The following is a 22,543-nucleotide window of genomic DNA, read 5'->3' as shown; positions in this document are numbered from 1 at the left end:
CGTATCTTTCAAGTTGGATCAAATTGCACACAAAATGCAAATAAATTTGCAATCGGTTTAGTAGTTTAGGAGTCCATTGCGGACAAACAACGGGACACGTAATTTTTATATATAAAGACTAGCGACCCGCCCCGGGTCGCGCGGGTGTATTATAAATTTTTGAATTTCTCGGCTTATTATATTCTATAACACGCATGTATTAATAAATAAATAACCCTGGACAATTAACACAAAGACATCTAGTTCCACGGTAAGTAGAGATTGTATTAATTATTTATATCAGTTAGATATTTTTTTCTAAATACATACATAATATACATAGCAAAACACATACACTGTTACACTACATACACTGATACAAACAATCATACTCATGAATACAAATGTTTGCACCGAGCGAGGAATCGAACCCACTACCATCAGAAGTAAAGCAGTGTGCTAAACCGCCAGACCACCGAAGACGTCAAATATATTATTAAGTAAACCTTCAAATGTATTGTACATATAAACCTTCCTCTTGAATCACTCTATCTATTGCAGAAAACTGCATTAAAATCCGTTGCGTAATTTAAAAGATATTTATAAGCGTACAGACAGTGACGGCGAGTTTATTTGTACTAGCTGTTCCCGCGACTTCGTCCGCGTGGAATTTAACTTTATTTTTCTAAAATAAAAGAATATTAATAAAATAAAAGTAGCCTAAGTTACTCCTTATTACATCAGCTACCTGCCAATAAAAGTCCCGTCAAAATCGGTCTAGCCATTTCAGAGATTAGCCGGAACAAACAGACAGACAGACAGACAAAAATTGTAAAAAATGATATTTTGGTGTATGTACCGTATTTATATTCATATGCATGTAGTAAACAACGGTTATTTCAATATTACAAACAGACACTCCAATTTTATTTATATGTATAGACTATGTAAAGATACAAAAGAGAATAAAACAAAACCTTTGTGGAACAAAGGACAGTGAATTTAAAAAATAAACTATTGCATTTAGTATTTTCCCGCCCAACACTACAGATTATTAAAATCTCAGGGTTGACAGCTGTAAAAATTCTCAATTGTTACAAATGAAAATCGATAAGTACTGAGTTTTTATTTGAACTATTTGAGAGTTGTAGTTTTTTTTTCAATGTCAATAGAAGTATTATTACGATTATTCGACGGCCTCGGTGGTTTAGTGGTTTAACACACTTACTTCCGATGGTCGCGGGTTTGATTCCTCGCACGGCACAAACATTTATATTCAGGAGTATGATTGTTTATATCGGTCTAGGTAAACGAAAAAAAATCTATATATTTGTATCAGTTATCTAGTACCCATAACACAAGCTTTAGTTAACTTGGGACTAGATGGCGCTATGTGACATGTCCTGAGATTATTATTATTACTATTATTATAAAAAAAAACTTATATAGTGTACCCCACATGATGTACGCACATAAGTTATTCACACTTCTTACATGACGACGCGTTCGTGGAGCTGTCCTAATTTTTTTCATTCCTGACCTATTTTTTTTTAGCTGTCTTCGATTGTCGGTGATCACTTCCCATCAGGTGGGCCGTCAAACTGTTTGAATATCCAGTTACATAAAAAACAACCAGCTACATGGCAATATAATTCAGTTACGTAAAAAAAAATGCTATTATTTTACCTGTGGTAAACTACATGCCAACGCAACTGCCCATGCGCAGTACAGCATCTGTTTACTGCGTCGCCTGGCCACCGGCAGCCTCAGGGGATACAGCACCGCGAAGAACCTGCGAAATACCATAACTACATAGTATAAAACAAAGTCGCTGTCGCTGTCTGTCCCTATGTATGCTTAAATCGTTAGAACTTCGCAACGGATTTGGAAGCGGTTTTTTTAATAGATAGAGTGATTCAAGAGGAAGGTTTATATGTATAATACACGTACACCCGAGCAAAGCCGGGGCGAGTAGCTAGTTACATAGTATAAAACAAAGTAAATGTCGCTGCCTGTCCCTATGTATGCTTAAATCTTTAAAACTACGCAACAGATTTTAAAGCGGTTTTTTTAATAGGTAGAGTGATTCAAGAGGAATGTTTATATATAATACATGTATACCCGTGCGAAGTTGGGGCCAGTAGCTAGTTTTTTTTTTAATAATAATAATAATAATAATGTTTATTGAACTAATATTTAGTACAGCCTTGACAATATTCTTGCAAAAATAAAATTGCTTAGTAAATACAGCAGCGTTTTGTACACGTTTACTTTATAGTTATTATATAAGTAGCTGACCCGGCGAACTTCGTAACGCTTAACAGTAGTGTGTGGGAATGTGTGTATGGCACTGGGGTCGGTGCAGCCAACGAATGGTGTTAATTGAAGGCGCAATATGAATGTATAGTACTAGCTGTCCCGGCAAACGTTGTTTTATGGCAAAACAACGTATGTAAACGTAAATTAAAATCAATAAAAAAATTGGGGTTCATGCTAGACGGGTGAAAATATAGGGTTGTATGTATTTTTCAATCCTAAATAAAAAATAAAATTAAAATAAAAAAATATGTCAAAAAAATAAAAAAAAAATTTGGTATGGATATTCCTTACCACTTAGGGGTATGGAAAATAGATTGTAGCCGATTCTCAGACCTACTGAACATGCATATCAAATTTCATAAAAATCGATCAAGTCGTTTGGGAGGCATATGGTAACTAACATTGTGACACGAGAATTTTATATATAAGATATATTATAAAAATATATGTTCTAAGAAAACTATGTATGATATCAGAAGGCAAGAGCAATAAGGAATAACAAAACCATAGCAACTAAATATTCATATAAAAATATAAATATTTTAAAATAAGGAATGTCGTGCCAGCCAGCGACCCGAATGTAGGGAGTCCTGTACAAGTCGATTCTTTAATGTTTTAGTGTTTAGCAAATTGACTTTTAAGTATCATTACAAATTGTTTGTATGGGATTACAGAAAACCGTTCTCTAGAGACTGTTTTAGGCAATTAAAAAAAAATCTCTTTGTAAAACCATCGTTGTAATTCAAGGAATATTCTTAAAAATTAATTAGTCAAATCGATTCAGAAGTTTCCAAGATTTGCGCCTACCAACACGATTCCTCTTTATATTATAGAAGATTATATGTATAAATAGTAAGAATTAAGGACTTACCTATCAACAGATATACAAACGAGCACGTTGGAAGATAAATAAAGGCCAAACGCCCTTAACACTAACAGCAATTTGCAGAGGGAATTACCAACCAGCCACGCATTTGTATACTTCCACGCGATCTGCGAACAAAACAAATAAAAAAGCTTTACTAATATTTTAAATCTAAAAGTTTGTGACTATAGACGGATGTTTGTTACTCGTTCACGGAAAAACTACTGAACGGATTTTGATGAAACATCAGAATAACACATAGACTACAATTTAATATCTAAATTGGTGAATTATAATAATAAATGTCAAGTAAGTGTGATGGAGACAGAGTTACGCGGGTTAGCTAGTACTTAAATATATTTTTTACCTATATACATATAAAATATGTATAGAACAACACCTATATGCTAATAGAAACGGCTGTAATTTAATATATTTACAAATAAAAGGTAGGGATAGTGATAAAAAGTTTAATCGTGCAGACGCATGCAGCTTAAATAACAGAAATAGTCCTAATATTAATTAAATTAGATTGAATTTGAGGATATATGTACATATATATATATCTTATATATAAAATTCTCGTGTCACAGTTTTCGTTCCCATACTCCTCCGAAACGGCTTGACCGATTCTCATGAAATTTTGTGAGCGTATTGAGTAGGTCTGAGAATCGGCCAACATCTATTTTTCATCCCCTAAATGTTAGGGGTAGTCCACCCCTAAATTATTATTTTTTATTTTAAGGCAAAACAACGTTTGCCGGGACAGCTAGTCTTATATATATATGTATATGTGTTATATGAATAGGATTTAATTACGATATACATATAATTATTTCTATAGTTACATCAAATATTATGCGGTTTAAACAAAATGTTTTTGTAATACTCGAATTTCACTGCTTTAATATGTTTAATATGATGGATATAATGATTTTTAGATATTTTAAATTACAAAAATTATATATTCAAATTTCAAAACAACAGCTTATATTACCAATAGACAATGTTTTGAAGGTATAATATGCTCATATAAAATGTATTATAAAAAGAAATATCTTTTTGTAATACAATATTACATGTACCGTATATACGTAAGTTCTTGGAAACCTTTTTAAATAAGTAGCTATCTTAATATTTTACAGAGTAGGCTTCATATGAACACATCAGTAACATCATACATCTAAGCATACCTATATAAATTGCAAATAAATTAATTGAAAGGTTGGTCCGTCTCAGGCCTTTTCTGGCATTTAGCGGATTTACACGACGTACGCAATGGATTACTGAATTTCCGTGTTTACTATGTAATTTATTTTACTTGTAAGATAACATAGATAGAGATAGATAGACGGTTAATGGGTAGACAATACCATCAGGCATTACGTACGATGTCTACAATTTTGTGCGCAAAAGAATCAACAAATGAAGTATAAATAAACAAACATATTTTTTCACTATTATACATTGTTTTTTTTATGGGGAGGTTTGGGCTTGGACGTGTAGCACTGTGACCTACATAGATCTATTGTGCTCGCCCTTTGTCAGAGTTCGCTATCTAGATAATCTAGACAAGAATTGAAGGATATTCTTAGGAGCGATGGTTTTTATCTCCTCATGATAGAGTGTATACTTTTCAAAAGAGATATTTCGTTTACGCATGAGTGGAATATAACCAGATAGGATGTGTATGTAGTGGCATAGGATATTTGAGGCAGAAAAATCAGTACAAATAAAAGAAATGGAGCTTTATGGATCGCAAAGGTGAAGAGGCAATCAACTAAGTATAAAGGTATTATCTGCAACGTTGATATTCTGTTGGCTTCTATACTTAAAATATATATTTAAAATGAGATTATAGCATAGGGTCAAAGAGCCTAGGGCATACTTGATGATAAGTGAGCACCGCCCACAAACACCTGAAATGGCAGGGGAATTGAACAAAAGTAAATTATATTTTACTTATAATGATACTTTTGATTTATAAGCATGTAATGTCACGATTATAATCCCGGGTAGTCAGAATAGAACAGAAAATTCTTTATCAAAGCACTTTTTAAAGGTCATACAAATTTTTTTTATATACCGCTCATTTCTAAAACTCATAACAAGAAAACGGACAAGAAACTTGCGTGTTGCTCTTTTAAATAACTTAGTTATTACTTTACATTTTTAAGTCCATACTAATACTACATTAATAGTCAATTAACTAGCATTAATTAGTCAAATAATAAATACGAAACTGACGGTAGGTTTAATATATCATAAGAATCTTTAATATACCAACATTAATAAAGATATTTTGAATTGAATAGAATAAATAATGAAGCTGTTATAACTGTAGCATCTCGATAATGTAAACAACGGCATTAAACGCCTGAAGCCATTAAAGCGTCCGCAATCAAAGACATTCAATAAATTATTATAATTACAATTTCCGTTGCGAAAAATTACTTGAAATTGTTTGCGGGCTACAAAAACAAGTTGTAAAGAACAAAAGATGAAAACAATCCGCGAAAGTATTCGAAAGTAATGAGATATTATTAAAAGGGAGACGAATAAGTTTTGTTGTTTGTGGACGGGAGGCTGTGAAGCTGAAGGAATTATAAATACGGACCGGTTATATTGCTTTGGTTTTGATATAGCGGAAAGACAATTAATAGTTTGTAATACTGTTTATTCTAGTTTTATTTATATATATTTTATTATCTCCTATCACAAGTATTTAATTATGCTTACAAGGAGATCCCAGCCCCGGCTTAAGGAAATATATAAATAAGAATATGTGATTGTTGATATGTAAATCGCGGAAAGTGGCAAGAGCTCCACCGACAAGAGCGTAGCTCTTAAATTATGAAGGAAGGATATGTAAAAAATTTTGTAAAACATCTTGGTTAATGAAATAAAAAATATATATTATGCATATATGCAATGTAATGAAATTAACGGCACGTCTCAACTTTGCGCGGGTGAAGATTTTCTTAATAATGATAATAATCGTAAAAAAATAGCAAACGCTGTTAAAATGAAGCATAATAATAACATAATAAAAATAATATAAAAGCAGCGAAAGTTGTGAAAATGAGAGAACAATAATAATAATAATAAAACATATCTATTATAAAAAGCTACAATACAGAATATCTCACATTACAAGAAAATTTCTGACATCCATAATAATAAAATCTTCACATAGCGCAACCTCTATGAAGGTAATACTCACTCATACGGGCCTTTGCCAAATGTACGGGAAGATACCTTTAAACTAGATAAAAGAAGAGAATAGAAAAGAAACATAAAAAAAATACTTTATTTGCTTCACCTGGGTGTACATGTATTATACATATAAACCTTCCTCTAGAATCACTCATCACTCTATCTATTAAAAAATCCGTTACGTAGTTTTAAAGATTTAAGCATACATAGGGTCGGATGTAGGTAAGCAGTAAGATGTTAACAATTTAATTTTATTAGGAATCCCTAATTCTAGTAATAAATATAGCCTATCTGAACTATTTTATCTCTCAAATTATTTTAAACTGCATACAGTGTGCAAAATTTCATTAAAATAGATTCAGGCCTAGTAGTTTAGGATTCCTGCGATGGAATCCTAATATCTACCTAATCCTAATGTAAAGAGAGGGGACGCCCTAAGAAAAGATGGATAGATTGTGTGAAAGATGATATGAATAAAAGAAGAGTATGTTTAGATATGACGACCGATAGAGAGCAGTGGAAGAGAATGACATACTGCGCCGACCCCAAATAATGGGATAAAGGCAAGGCAATGATGATGATGATCTACCTCTATCATAATATCTACCTGCATGCCAAATTTCAGCCCAATCCGTCCAGTGGTTTGGGCTGTGCGTTGATAGATCACTATGTCAGTCACCTTTGAGTTATATATATTTAAATACATACGTGTTTTAGTATAGAACAAGCCGAGAAGATCAAAGATTTGTAATGCATCCGTGCATCCGGGACGGGTCGTTAGTACATAATAAGTGAATCGCAATATAAATACAGTTTGAGAACCTCTGCAATATACGTATGCTAAAATGTACAAAACCTTGTCTAAACAAGAATTTCTTACATAATTTTATTTGTTTTACCTAATCTCTCACAATGAAGATAAGCTGACATTTTTCTCATTTCATTTTGCGGTTCATGTTCCCAGTTACTCGGATGTTTTTTCTCGAATAATCTAATAGCTTTATAGAATAAAGACTTTTTTATTATTGAAATTGGTGTATAATAGTTTTATAATTTGAGCCATCCCGACCGAGTGGTTTACTATCACGTCTCAGATATAACAGTAATGAGTTCGACATAAAAAAAACTGTGACAAATTGACACACTTTTTAATGTCTATAACTGAGTCTTTGATCTACTGTTATTAATTAATCATTGTTAATAAACCAAATTAATGCAAGAGATAATGCAAACTCTGGAATTAATTTTTTTTATTTAATTAGTATGGTAAATAAGTTGTATGGTAAGTGGTAATCTTTGTGTATGTACTTTAACATCACGGACATCACGCTATCATGTGTGACGCCCGTGATAACCCTCATACGGAGGACTACGATGTCATACCTCATATGCTGTGATTTCACTGCCACTTCTCAACATACAAACGAAGCACAACAACAAATCAAGTTACTGGAGTAGGTGAAATGATATGAACCCACCCAGACAACTTTGTTTGGACAAACGCCATTGTAACATTTATTGTTTAAGATATATGTATTATTCTGTTTATAATATGTACAATTAAGAATTACAAATAATAATAAACAAACTTTTTACAAAACCTAGCTGTTAATATGTTCATACTTAGGTACGTAGCGCGGTGGTTATCACTTCATCATTGAAGCGTTATATATGAGGTGATGAGGTGTCGCTACATAATATACTGTTTATTGTAGTATCTAGGTCACTACCTAGAGTATACAGGTTAAATAATTATACTATTTATTATACATTACTAAGTTTATTCGACAGTGTACTACATTGCTTATTAGTAACGCGTACGTTCGACGTGGAGCCGGGACGTAGACTGACTTTACACTGAACTTAAATCTATGTTAGCTGGACAGGTATTAATGGAAGGGTCTCAAGTGTTGACAGATTTATTACAAATGTAGGGCACATATTTATTTTAATTAAAATAAATATAATTTAATATAAAAAATAAATAATTATAATAACACTTATTTAATAAAAATAGCTTTATTTGTGTTAAATATAACAAACTTTATAACACTTATTTAATAGAAAATGCTTTAATTTGTGATTACATTCGTCCTTATATAACTTTTTAAATCCATAGACAACTTAATATACGGTTGTACGGACTGGTAATGTATAGTATGCTTTACCTCCAGTATAGGTGAGAGCTGATTCACAAAATGTTGTCTCCTTCTTTCTCAAGTTTGTCTCGCCTCATCAGTATCATATTCATGTATATGTATAGTGAACTGTGTCAATGTTACCAGAATATAGAGAGATGGCACAGTAAGAATGCCGAATATTCCAAAATAATCACGACAGGATTCCTGTTGCTTAATTCGAAAGAAAAAGAGCGACAACAAGTCGCTCTTTTTTGGACCACGACTGCCCTGTCTATATTATATTTGTACTTATTTCCTCACACTTAAAAAAACAGTTTTCCCTCCAATCGATCCCCCGTCCAATTACGAAATTACGACAGCCTGAGCTGAGGTTCGAGCCCCTAGCGGTGTCCTCAGACTAAAGTCGTATCCATCAGGCGGGAGTTGGCTTTCAGCCGCTCCATAAGTCCTTCCGCGGGTTTGGAGTGCCATCTGCACTCGCCCCCTAACGTCCGGTAAAGCTGTAAAGGCCAGCTGCGGGCGATAGCATTAGAGAAGTCTGAAAAATCAAAAACTAAAAATATTCTGAGCGAAATTTACATATGCAATTACCCCAACTAAGTTTCTGTTGTTATTATTGATTATCATTTCAAAATCCTGTGAAAGAAAACAAGTGTTCACTTGTAAAGATAATAATTGTTTAAATTTCTATTAAATCGGGGACAAATCCCGCTGGATTACCGCCTTGTCTCTAAGCTGTATAGGTCTTATAGCAAACAGTAAAGGATTTTCGCACGGTACGATTTTCCGCCCGATTTGTCGTGCCGAATCGTCTTATTTCCACTTTATGAATATAAATTGATGGACTCGGTGGTCTAGCGGTTTAACACACCGCCTTACTTCCGACGGTCGCGGGTTCGATTCCTCGCACGACACAAACATTTGTATTCATGAGTATGATTGTTTGTGTCGGTCTGGATGTTTTCTATGTATGTATGTATTTGTATCAGTTATCTAGTACCCATAACACAAGTTTTAGCTAGTATACCTTGGGTCTTCACACAGCTTGGTAATTCACACAGCGCCAGCTAGACCCAAGTTAAGTAAAAAATGTACTGTTAAATGTGTTATAGTATGTGTGTATTTGTATGTATTTATTATTTTATATTTCTCTCTTACTTCTCCGATAATAATGAATGAATAAAGGAGGAAAAAAGACAGCGTGAAAGATAATATTCTTGAAAGTAGAATAAGCTAAGATATCCGATAGGATCAGTGAAAGAAGTTGACATATTGCTCTGATCCTAAATAATGGGATGAAAACAAGGCAATGATACACATAGATTCGTATTATAGATACTAATTATAATATAGTTCATTGCGCAATCACCCAACAAACAGATCGCCCAAATTTATCAGATGAGACAGTAAATAAACAACATAAACTAAATAAAAAAGAATTACATATTTTGCCAAATTGAATAAAACGCCACTACATGTCGTATATTGTATGTAGCCCACTCGTGCATTAACAAAATATCTCCTTTGGAAAGTATAATCTCTATCTTGAGGTGATAAAAACCATCAAATGAAATAAAAAATCATTTATTTATGTAAATTTTTTAGCCGCTTATGAACGTCAAGTTTATTGTATTAATATTTTCCCCTTACCGTCCAGTATAGATTCATAGATTCAATTGAGAAGAACTGGCAAGAAATACAACAGAATTTATTTTTTTATAAGCCAGCTTTTTGTTCATTTCTTGTTCCTATCGGATTTTGGTAGCGATCTCTGAAACAGGGCGAGCACAATAGATCAACTTAGGTCGCAACGCCAGTAATCTAAACAGCAAATGCTAGCCTAAATCTATAAAAAAAATACATTCCAAATCGTACCGTCTGTGGACGGTACAAACCCGTATTTTGTTATTGTTCTTCCCCTCCGTGAAAATCCCGCGGAAATATTTATAGCAACGTCAAAGACTATACCATTTTACTCTGTTTTATTTTACATAGTAAAATATGTAGACTCTGGCTACATAAAGCCTTTTAAAGCTTCATGCCTTAAAGGCAAAAATGAATCGGAAATTTTGTCATGTCTATTCTTATAAAATTCATGCCTAAGACTTTAAGACGTAAGATTGATTTTTCAATAACGGTATGTGACGGTATAAAATGAAAGAAAAGAAGTATAACTACTGACAATGGACAAATAATACATATTACAATAAAATTTAACCTAACTTACAAAAATCAGTGTTTATCTCTAATTGTCATATTTAGCTTATTATTAAATGTCAACGAAGTGATTCTTTTTAGTTAATACTATTGTTAAACTAATTTTCGACAATCAATGTCTTGTTTTTAATTAATCTAAATATATATAACTCAAAGGTGACTGACGTAGTGATCTATCAACGCACGGCCCAAACCACTGGACGTATCGGGCTGAAATTTGGCATGCAGGAAGATGTTATGACGTAGGCATCCGCTAAGAAAGGATTTTGATTAATTCTACCCCCAAATGGATAAAATAGGGGATGAAAGTTTATATGAAACTTTGTCAATTTTAAACCGATCGGGCTAAGACTTTGCATGCATAAAGCTACTATGACGTAGGCATCTCCTAAGAAAGGATTTATTATAAATTCCACCCTTAAAGGGATAAATTAACGCGATTAGCTTTAGCCCGCGAAGCCGCGGGCTAAAGCTAGTATTGTATTATATATAACTTTTTTTTAATGACTGTATGTGTCAAAATAAAGAGAAAAAAATATATACAATATATGTAATAATAATATCTCAGGACAATTCACACAGCGCCATCTAGGCCCAAGCTAAGTACAACTTGTGTTATAGGTAATAGAAATCTGAATAACTACATGGATACATTTTATTTTTGTAAATAAATTCATATTATAAATAAAAAGCACCCAGACCGATACAAACAGTCATACTCATGAATACAAATGTTTGTACTGTGAGAGGAATTGAACCCGCGACGATCGATTAGTAAAGCGGTATGTTATACCATTAGACCACCGAGGCTGTCAAATTGAAATTAAAGTAATTGTACAAAAAGTAATTATACAAGCAGAAGAATATATTCTTTTAAATAAGTTAGAAGAAGTTAGAAAGTTTTCAATCATGTTTTTTGTTTGGTTTATAAGGTAAAATAAAGCGATAAACAAATAAATATAATAAGATTGTAGAAAAGTCATGTTTTTTATATTAAATATTATTTAGCAACAACTATGACAAGACAAAGATAACAAGAATTATGAATTCTATAGCCGAAGGGTTTTTTTAAAAAAAAAAAATTGTCTTATTATATATATATATTTATTATAATTAATATATTATGTATAATACAGTAATGATACTAGGACGAACAAAGAATTTATTATTAATACTTTCAAAGAAAATTTGTTACTGGTATAATTACATAGATACATTTTTTTAATTTTAAATAAGTACACAATATACATAGAAAGCACCCTGTTTATATTCTTCTTAACGGAATATATTTTTGTAATTTTTATTTTTATATATAGATTCTTAAAATAATAATATTAAAAGAATGATAAGTATGACTATTCAAAAGTGCTTAAATTAAGTATATTTGAACAAATAATTTTCTATTCTATTACACTAAACAATGTGTGGAATTCGCTGCACTACACTAGTATTATATTATGGTGGATTAACTTTTGAGAGAATGCATTACGGCAGATTCCGGCAGAATGAACATTGTGCATCTCCCATATGCCGATGCACGGCGCGCTAAACTTTATTCTAAACTTTTCATTCGTAACTATGACAGAGTTTGGTCCGTATGCTTCTATATAATATATTATATAGAGGCATACAAACTCAGTATACCTTAGCTAATTATACGACGCCATAGAAAAAAGTTTCATCGCTCTAGCTTCAAAAATGACGATATTACGAACAAACTTTCATCCCCCATTTTATTTTATCCTCTTAAGGGTAACATTTTTACAAACTTTGAATGTCATATTCATTTATATTTAATCAACAGCCTAAAATATAAGTTTCTATCTTTAAAAATGACGATACTTCCATACAACCCTTGATCTCCCTTCTCAACCCCTTAAACCGTTTCTTTATTGATATTCAATCAAATGCCTAGAAAATAATTTTCAATCTTTAAAAATGACAATACTTTTCTCTCCTTTTTCAATTCCTTACAACTCTTTTTTCCCATTAAACCTAGCCTATGTTCTTTCTCAGGGTCCAGAATTAATGAATGAATGAATAAATGAATATTAGTAAGGACTACATTCTACATTATTTACGATTATGAACATCACATACAAGGTAGTGTGTGTAATGTTTTATTATATTGATTTAATGTATTATATATAGATAATATAAAAAAATTGCATTCTGCACCCCTTCTCTATATAAACTATAAGTGTGCGAAATTCCATGCTCCTCTGACGCAATTTTCGTAAAAAAAGGGTACAAAGTTTTACTTCACGTATTAATATATAGATACTAGCTACTCGCCCCGGCTTCGCACGAGTGTACATGTATTATACATATAAACCTTCCTCTAGAATCACTCTATCTATTAAAAAAACCGCTTCAAAATCCGTTGCGTAGTATTAAAGATTGAAGCATATATAGGGACAGGCAGCGACAGCGATTTTATTTTATACTATGTAATGAAGTATTCACAATTATGTTTTTTATTAAAAGTCTGTTAATTTAAAACTCAGATTTTTTTTCAATTGTAATTATAAACATCCAATTGTAAAATATCATTATGTATCGGAGGCTTAATTATCCTCTTTTTACGTTGATAAGTATTCAAATACCGTATTTTCAGTTCAAGGCTTGAATATTAAAAGTACAAAAGGAATTATATTTCGTTCCTGTAACTTGAAACCGGCTTTATGAAGAAATCCTATTATATATATTATTTCCTAGACTTGGATTCAGAAAAACACTTTCAGAGGATAATACCTACGTTTTGCCGAGAGGGAAACATGATAGTCACGTAAAATCTAAGCTAAGTCATGTTTAAAATATTTCGAGACTCTATTTTTTGCTATATTGTTACAGCCTCGGTGGTTTAACGGTTTAGCACACCGCTTTACTTCCAATGTACGCAGGTTCGATTCCCCGCTCAGTACAAACATTTATACTCATGAGTATGATTATATGTACTGGTTTGGGTGTTTTCTAAAAAAAATATCAAAGTATTTATATCATATCGTTGTGTTAATTGTCCAGGGGTATAAATTTAATTTTTTATTTATCTCAAGCTCTGCTTAACTTGGAATTGGATCGCACTGTGTGAATTGTCCTGGAGTTATTATTATTATTATATAATACAATGTAAGCCCCTATCATGAATTGAACATGTTTGACTACGTTCCCCATGTTATTTGTGAGATTGGGAATCGAACCTGCGGCCATTGGAGAGTAAGTCACTTTTGCTAGCTACATAACAAAATTCGTCATTACATAATAAATGCCAGGAATATCTACGGAAAATATCAATTGAGGTAGTTACCTACTAAGTCTACATACTAGAAGGTTTTTATAAAATATTTGGAGATGAAAGGAAATATGTCCACGTCCCACATTTTTGTACAGCTATTTATATTCCCTCACTGGTCAATAAACGGGCAAATAAGAATCAATTTATCATAGTCCCTTTCATAAATTTAGGTAGCTAGACATTTCTGAGTAACCTGTACACTAACTTAAAGAAATAGAAATGGAAATAATCTTTAGTGAAATGAACTTAATATCAGCTCTATTGAATAGTCATATTTTTTTTATTTTGCCACACATTCGGAACATAGACTATTTCTGGAATCTTCTATAATAACACTAAACATACAATCTGTCGTTTGTATTCACACACTTAAACTTAAATTGTAAAGTAAGAATAAAATTATTTAAAAGAGCAATACACAAGTTTCTTTCTCGTTCTTCTTGTGATGAGACAGCTTTCCGAATGAGCGGTAGATTAAAAAAAATGTGATGACTATTCAAAAGTGCTTCAATGTAAGTTTATTTGAATAAATGATTATCTATTCTATTCTACAATGTCTTTATTTTGTAGCTTTAAATTTTTTATGTGTTTTAAAATTTTTGTTTTTAAATTTTGGCGCCAAATTACTTTTTTTATTATTTTTACTTTTTATATAGATGTGCATAACACTAAGGAACATCCTATACAGCTATATTAGTATAATAAACTGTTATTATTGTTATTTATCAATATATAAATCGTGGGGTATTTAACACAGACTTATCACAAGAAGAATGTACAATCAATCTATAATTTTTTTATTGCGTACTTCTTATAATACTAGCTGACACCGTCCGCGTGGAATTAAATTTAATTTTTCTAAAATAAAAGTAGCCTAAGTTACCCCTTGTTACATAATCTACCTGCCAAAAAAAGTTCCGCCAAAATCAGCCATTTCAGAGATTAGCCGGAACAAACAGATAAACAGACAGACAGACAAAAATTGTAAAAAATGTTATTTTAGTGTATGTACCGTATTTATATTCATATGCATGTAGTAAAAAACGGTTATTTCAATATTACAAACAGACACTCCAATTATATTTATATGTATAGATAAACAGATCATTATTTCTCTATCAACCCCGTTATCCTGTATTAAAGATTATCAAGCATCTTACTAGGTACTAGCACAGATAACATAAAATGGTACTAGTGTATGGACGCCGAACACTCTATCTTTCGAATAGCTATAATAGAATAGCCAAACGATGTCACAGGGTTCGAACTTCCGCCATAGTTTGACGGTAAGTCGGCATGTATTAGGTATGGATGAGATAACTTATGAATATGGACGAGATCGGATCTACTCTGGTATGTTTACGTACTGTTGTTTTAGGTCAGCGAGTATATACGCTACAATTTACAATAGCTGAATCCATCACGTACATCTTTACTTCCTTACTAATATTATAAATGCGAAAGTAATTCTGTCTGTCTGTCTCACTTTCACGCCAAAACTACTGAACCGATTTAAATGAAATTTGGTACACATATAGTTCAGAATCTGAGAAAGGACATAGGCTACTTTTTAATCCGAAAAAAGGGTTGTAAGAGGTTGAAAGGGTAGATGAAAGGTTATATGGAAATATCGACAATTTACGAGGACGAAGTCGCGGGTACATCTAGTACTCAATATATCAAATCACTGGATGCTGGACAATTTAAGAGAATACTCGTATGATGGAGATATTCAGTGGATTATAGCAGCAAATGTAATTTAATATGGTTTTTGTTGTTATTTAGCAATGTGAATTGAATACTCTTATCCACGGATCCCCGAGGATGTACTTAGAGATGTGTCAACTCGAGTTGCGGTGAATTCGAGTTAACTCGAGTTGAATTCTACCAACTCGAGTTGGAAGAATTCTACTGGTAAATGAACGAATCAAGTGAAAGAGCGACAGCATGAGTCTTTCGTCGAACCGACAATGACATGAAATTTTCCAATCATTTTATATCATACAATTTTCACTCGTAACAAATGTTTCAATATTGATTTCAGGTCGTTATCATTTTATCCGCATATTCGTCTGGTTATGTTATCATTAAAATGACTATGTGTTCCATAAGTCCTTCCGCGGCTTTGAAGTGCCATTTCTACTCGCCCCCTATGGTTCGGTGAAGTTTTCAAAGCTAGCTGCAGCCAAAACGATTAGATTTATTCGAAAATTTAAAAAAAAACAATATTTCATCGAATTGGGTGTTATTTTGAGGAAGTCCATTTCATTACTTATCGGATTTGTATTATACTGTTTTATTCTAGGCTAGTGTTGACTGGTCGTAGTCTCGTTACCTAATAGTCAACAAAATCCTCTCAAACTACATATAAGGCTTCCAATACGTGGCTTCGCAATCCCCCGTCCAATTCAAACGGCGATCGAAATTACGACGGTCTCAGCCGAGGTTCGAACCCCTAGCAGTGCCCTTAGACTAAAGTTGTGTCCGTCAGGCGGAAGTTGGCCTTCAGCCGCCTCATAGGTCGTTCCGTGGGTTTGGAGTGCCATATGCACTCGCCTCTATCGTTCGGTAAAGCTGTAAAGGCCAGCTGCAGCCAACAGAATTAGAGTAGACCGAAAAAAAACCAAGTGTTCCCTCGAATGTATTCTTTCCCCGCTAGTGTTTTGCCTCACCACCTATGGATGATATGGCATGGGATGCTATAGACTAACCACAGATACTCATATTCATTAGAAAAGTGTGGAAAATATGGCGTTTCCTTCTGCGCGGCATAACTCAGTGGCGCTCTCAACTCAACTTTCTCACGATAGTGGCAACGACCCACATGTTATTCCTGTTTGACGGCCTCGGTAGTCTAGCGGTTTAACGCACTGCTTTACTTCCATTGGTCGCGGGTTCGATTCCTCGCAAGGCACAAACATTTGTATTCATGACAATGATGAATGTTAAAATAGGTCTTTGTGTTTTACATGTATAATATGTATGTATTAACGAAAAAAATATCTATGTATTTCTATTAGTTATCTAGTATCCATAACATAAGTTGTAGCTAACTTAAATTGGGTCTAGATGGCGCTGTGTGACTTGTCCTGAGATTATTATTATTATTCCATTAGTAAATTAATTTTTGTAGAAAATCATAACATTCTAATCATAATGTAGATATACATTTGGTGTGTTAAAATAATATGTGTCTATATGTGATACTAAATAATTTGTGCAGATCCACATGTCTCTTCAGATATATTACTACTGCATCCGCTTGTGTTAAGTAAATTCCTTCCGGCCATTTGTTTCCATTATTCTTCCTCCAGATTTTTCGTATCGTATTTTCACATCCATTACTAGTTCAACGAAATAAATAACACTCGTTGAAATTGAAATTGCTTTGTTTAAAGGACAGCAAAGTTTTTTCAGTTCTGAATGAATTAATTTCAAAAATGCTGAAGATAAGTGTGTAAATTGTTTTCGTTTTCAAGATTTAAGACTTACTACAAGACTACATAACTTAATAAAGAGGATTCTACCGCTACATTTTAAAAAGGGTCCTAGTTTTTAAAATATATTTAGAATAGAATAGAATAGAATAGAAAATAATTTATTCAAATAAACTTAATTCAAGCACTTTTGAATAGTCATAACAATTTGTTTTTTATCTACCACTCGTTCAGAAAGCTGTCTCATGACTCAAAAAGGGTCCTAGTTTTTAAAATATATTTAGAATAGAATAGAATAGAAAATCATTTATTCAAATAAACTAAATTTAAGCACTTTTGAATAGTCATAACAATTTGTTTTTTATCTACCACTCGTTCGGAAAGCTGTCATATCACAAGAAGAACGAGCAAGAAACTTGTGTGTTGCTCTTTTAAATAATCCTTGTAAGTTTATATTTATAAGTCGAAACGTGTGAAAGCACCAACCAGCACAAACTTTTTGGGTCAAATATAAATATACAATAAGATTAAATCAGTCGTAGTGATAAGAGCAGACCAGTCCCTACAAGCAGCACTCGTTCACGAGTATGACGGATGAGCCAGCCATCACTGCACTCGACCATATTTTAGGGAGCCCAATGACCCGGCCCACCACGACGCCACATGTTTGGACATTTTAGTGAACATGACTACTCATTCCACTCGATTCGCACCGATCGATTCGATTCGTATTCGCACTTTTAATACAGTTTACAAGAAATTAACTAGAAAAATATAATTTTGAATGAGGTAGAATGAAGGTTGCACATGATTTTGTTCGTAAACAAGGAAAAATAAAGCTGTAATAAAACCAAATTTTGTATATTAAACTATTACAGTTTCATTCCGATGTACTATATATTCTATCTTATTGATTTGTCATACAATACAACCGCATGTCGATGTTTACGCACAATAATATTGTTATTGTAGTTCGGAAATTTATTTACACAATTATTGGAAACCTTTCTCGATTTGTTGACAAAATATTTTACCCCACTTGTGACTATTAAAGGACGGAAAGTCCAATCGTTTTGTACTTATATAGGTAACAGTATATTGTCATATCCAACATACGTTGTTGTAATTTCAACAGAGGCGGATCGTGAATTTGTGGGTCCTGGGCTGAAATTTAGTGGCCTAAATAATTATATTATTCAAGTAAAAAATACACAGACCAAAAACAAGCGGCAGGGAAGTTTCCGTTCCGTTCGATAGAAGCGCAAGCATGGGTTGATTAATCTTAATTAATTCTTAATTTAATATGGTTTTTGTTGTTATTTAGCAATATGAATTGAATACTCTAATCCATGGATCTCCAAAGGGTGTACCTTTGGGGATCCATGGATTAGAGTATGTATAATATAATGTGTAATATATTAGAGATGTCTCAACTCGAGTTACTAACTCGAGTTGCGGTATATTCGAGATAACTCGAGTTGAATTCTGGCAACTCGAGTTGGAAGTATTCAACTGGTAAATGAACGAATCAAGTGAAAGAGAAAGAGCATGAGTCTGTCGTAACCGAAAATTACATGAAATTTTCTGATCATTTCATTTTTCAAAAATATACACAGACCAAAAACAAACGACAGGGAAGTTCCCATTCCGTTCGATAGAAGCGCACATAGATGGGTAGATTAATCTTAGGGTTGTCAACCTTATGATAGGTTTTTTAATGTTATAGTTTTTTTAATCTAAATATCGCGTATTGTTTTCAGTGGGGGCTGGGGGTCCTTTATATCTACGGGGCCCTGGGCTGCAGCCTATCCCGTAGGTAGATCCGCCCCTGAATTTCAATGAACTAAGATTTTGTAGGGTCTAGAAAATAATGGTTGCCTCAGAAAGGTTTGTATGAATTGAAATTTATATCAACACAACTGAATGAGGTCTGTTTGCTGCTTTCTAAGTAGTTCTGTTATCGACATACTATCAACTACCATGTTAATAAGTACTTAAACATTTCTAGAGCCATATTTCTATATGTATGTGAAAGGAGTTGTAATTTAAACGAAAAAAAACATGGTTAACGTACAAAGTTTATTTTCCATATACATATGTAAATGTACAATCACTGTAAATAACCAAATATTTAGGTTTTATTATTCTACAACTGAAATGCAGTACATTGATACCATTACCATGTCAGATACATGGCATCTAACTGGTAAAATGTATCTGGTAACTAATAGTACATTTAGTAATGAGGACTAATGTGTTATCACATTCCACCACTTTCTAGTTTTAAATAGAGTAGTTTTACAAAACAAACAAAACAATATGGCCGCTGCGTAAATATTCGACGTTCCATTTTCAAAATTATGTACTTTATTTTTAAGAAATATTTAATGGGGTAAAAGGAATATTTAGTATGGATATGCATGGTAGCCTGCCAGTGTAGTAATGACTAGCAATGTACCATGTCAGTTTGACCTCCAAACACCTGGAAACCTACTACGGGGTAATAATACGATGTTGTAGGTTGAGACGATGTATATTACAGACAAGCTGTACTTCGTCCGTGTGGATTTTAACAAATAAGTTATTAGAGATTTTTTCGAAAATACAAGTAGCCTAAGTTACTCCTTATTACACTAGCTACCTGCTAATAAATAATTTGAAAAGAATACGAGCTGAGTTTCTTGTCAGTTCTTCTCATCTCGAAATCATTCCGAACTGATGGAAGATTTGACACATCATAAGAGTCTGTAATAGACCTACACGAATAAAGATATTTTGAATTTGAATTTGAATATGTAGCGATGGGTGCAGTTTAGATACGGCAGTGTATAGTAAACAATATTTAGTTTGTCTTACTAGCCAACATTAATTGCAAGTGTTACATTGATGTATTTGGTAACTGTGTCCCATAAGATGCAATGATAACAAAGTCTAAAACTAAAAAAAAAATTTTTTGTATTAAAATTACCATTACGGCTAATATTGTTAGATAATGGCTGTCGTTAACCGATACTAAATCACATTGAAAACAACCACATAAACGACAGGACCCGTTGTAATAAATAGTTGATATCCAAATTTAGCAGAAAAGGGTTACTCCCTTTGTTGCGGTCCTGTGGTCCCGGGGATGTGGGTACTTCTGTCCTTTTTTAACGCAATAACGACGAAAATTCGACAGTTATAGGATCAGTTAATAATACTATCAAATTATATTAGGCACTTATATTTAATATTGCTATGAGAATAGACTATTGCAAAATGGTCTCTTGAAATATAATAAAATATTATATTTAGTAACTGGTTTAATATCACATTTATTATAATTTTATAGGCAAACTAGCCATTTAAATTAAAATCGCTATTAAAAACTAGGGGTAGAAATATTAGTAGGGTGAAAATTTAGGACTGTATGTATTTTTATAACAAAAAAAAACCTATAAATAAAAACAATGTTAGGGAAGTTCAATCCATATCAGAGGTATAAAAAAATATATAGTAGCCTATTCTCAAACCTACTGAATATGCATATAAAATTTCATAAAAACCGATCAAGCCGTTTCGGCGGAGTATGGTAACTAACATTGTGATACGAGAATTGTAATAGTTTTATATGAAATAAGACATAATTTTCCTGGATTTATATTGTTTTTGACGGGTTATTGGGCTCCCTAAAATATGGTCGAGCGCAGTGATGGCTGGCTCATCCGTCATACTCGTGAACGAGTGCTACTTGTAGGGACTGGTCTGCTCTTATCACGACGACTGATTTAATCTTATTGTATATTTATATTTGACCCAAATAAATGAGTGCTGGTTGGTAGTTTGTATTCACACGTTTCGACTTGTAAATCTAAACTTACAAGGATTATTTAAACACACACAAGTTTCTTGCTCGTTCTTCTTGTGATGAGACAGCTTTCCGAACGAGCGGTAGAAAGAAAATTGTTATGACTATTCAAAAGTGCTTAAATTAAGTTTATTTTAATAAATGATTTTCTATTCTATTCTATTTTAATTCCCCTACCAAAGGTACCTACATGTGAGACCGCAAATATTCAGTGCGGAAACCTAACCATTGCAACTGAAAGCGGTATGACTTTCCCTATTAGTGATCAAATTCCGACCATTATTGAATCTACAACCATATTGCGACACGTGTTTTCCTCTGAACTGCATCATCAGGCATTGAATAGAGTTCGGATATCATATAATATCTCTAGATAATTTACACAGCACCATCTAGTCCCAAACTAAGCAGACATTCTGTTATTGGTACTAGATAACTGATACAAATACATACATACATAGTAAAGAGAACGCCTAGACAGATACAATTCAGAGAGGAGAAGGGGAATGTTAGTGATGTGGACTAATGCTTCCATTGCTAGCAATGTACCATGTCAGGTCGACCTCCACGCGGTTTCCCCCTGGAAACCATCGTGATAAATTCCCGGTGAATTTGAATTTGTCATGTTGGGCTAACTGATCTGACTTCATGTTTATCCTATCATCCTCCACTGGTGCCAGCGTAAATCGTTAGCGCAGACGGGTGCACCATTCCATTATCATCCTCAAAAAAAAAAGATACAATTCAGAAATACAAACAATTATACTCATGAAAACTCACGAATGTTGGTCCATACGAGGAAACGATTCTGCGACCATCGTGACAAATGCGAAGTAACGTTTTTTTGCGGCCGCAACTGGTCTTTACAGCTTCACCGGACGATAGGGGGCGAGTCCAGATGGCACTCCAAACCCGCGGAACGACCTATGTAGCGGCTGATGGCCAACTTCCGCCTGACGGATACGAGTTTAGTCTGAGGGCACTGCTAGGGGTTCGAACCTCGGCTCAGACCGTCGTAATTTCGATCGCCGTTTGAATTGGACGGGGGATTGCGAAGTCATGTATTGGAAGCCTTATATGTAGTTTGGAAGCATATTGTTGACTGTTCGGTAACGAGACTAACCAGTCAACACTAGCCTAGAATAAAACAGTATAATACAAATCCGATAAGTAATGAAATGGACTTCCTCAAAATAACACCCAATTCGATGAAATATTACCTTTCAA

General features: G+C 33.2%; 1 protein-coding gene across 1 annotated transcript in view; it reads right to left on the bottom strand.

The window, feature by feature from the left end:
* The window catches only part of LOC131849907 (adipokinetic hormone/corazonin-related peptide receptor variant I-like), a 43,176-nt gene that overhangs the window by 9,628 nt on the left and 11,005 nt on the right, over positions 1 to 22,543 (bottom strand). Inside the window, exons 2-3 of the mRNA XM_059200037.1 lie at positions 3,170 to 3,291; positions 1,666 to 1,771 (exon numbers count right to left, since the gene is read on the bottom strand). Coding sequence (XP_059056020.1) covers positions 1,666 to 1,771; positions 3,170 to 3,291 — 228 coding nt within the window. The remainder of the gene's footprint in view (positions 1 to 1,665; positions 1,772 to 3,169; positions 3,292 to 22,543) is intronic.

The sequence above is a fragment of the Achroia grisella genome, unplaced genomic scaffold (genome assembly GCF_030625045.1).
Source record: "Achroia grisella isolate CSIRO2021 unplaced genomic scaffold, CSIRO_AGI_Agris_v1 utg6602, whole genome shotgun sequence".
NCBI lineage: Eukaryota > Metazoa > Arthropoda > Insecta > Lepidoptera > Pyralidae > Achroia > Achroia grisella.
This window is presented reverse-complemented; position numbering and strand designations above follow the sequence as displayed.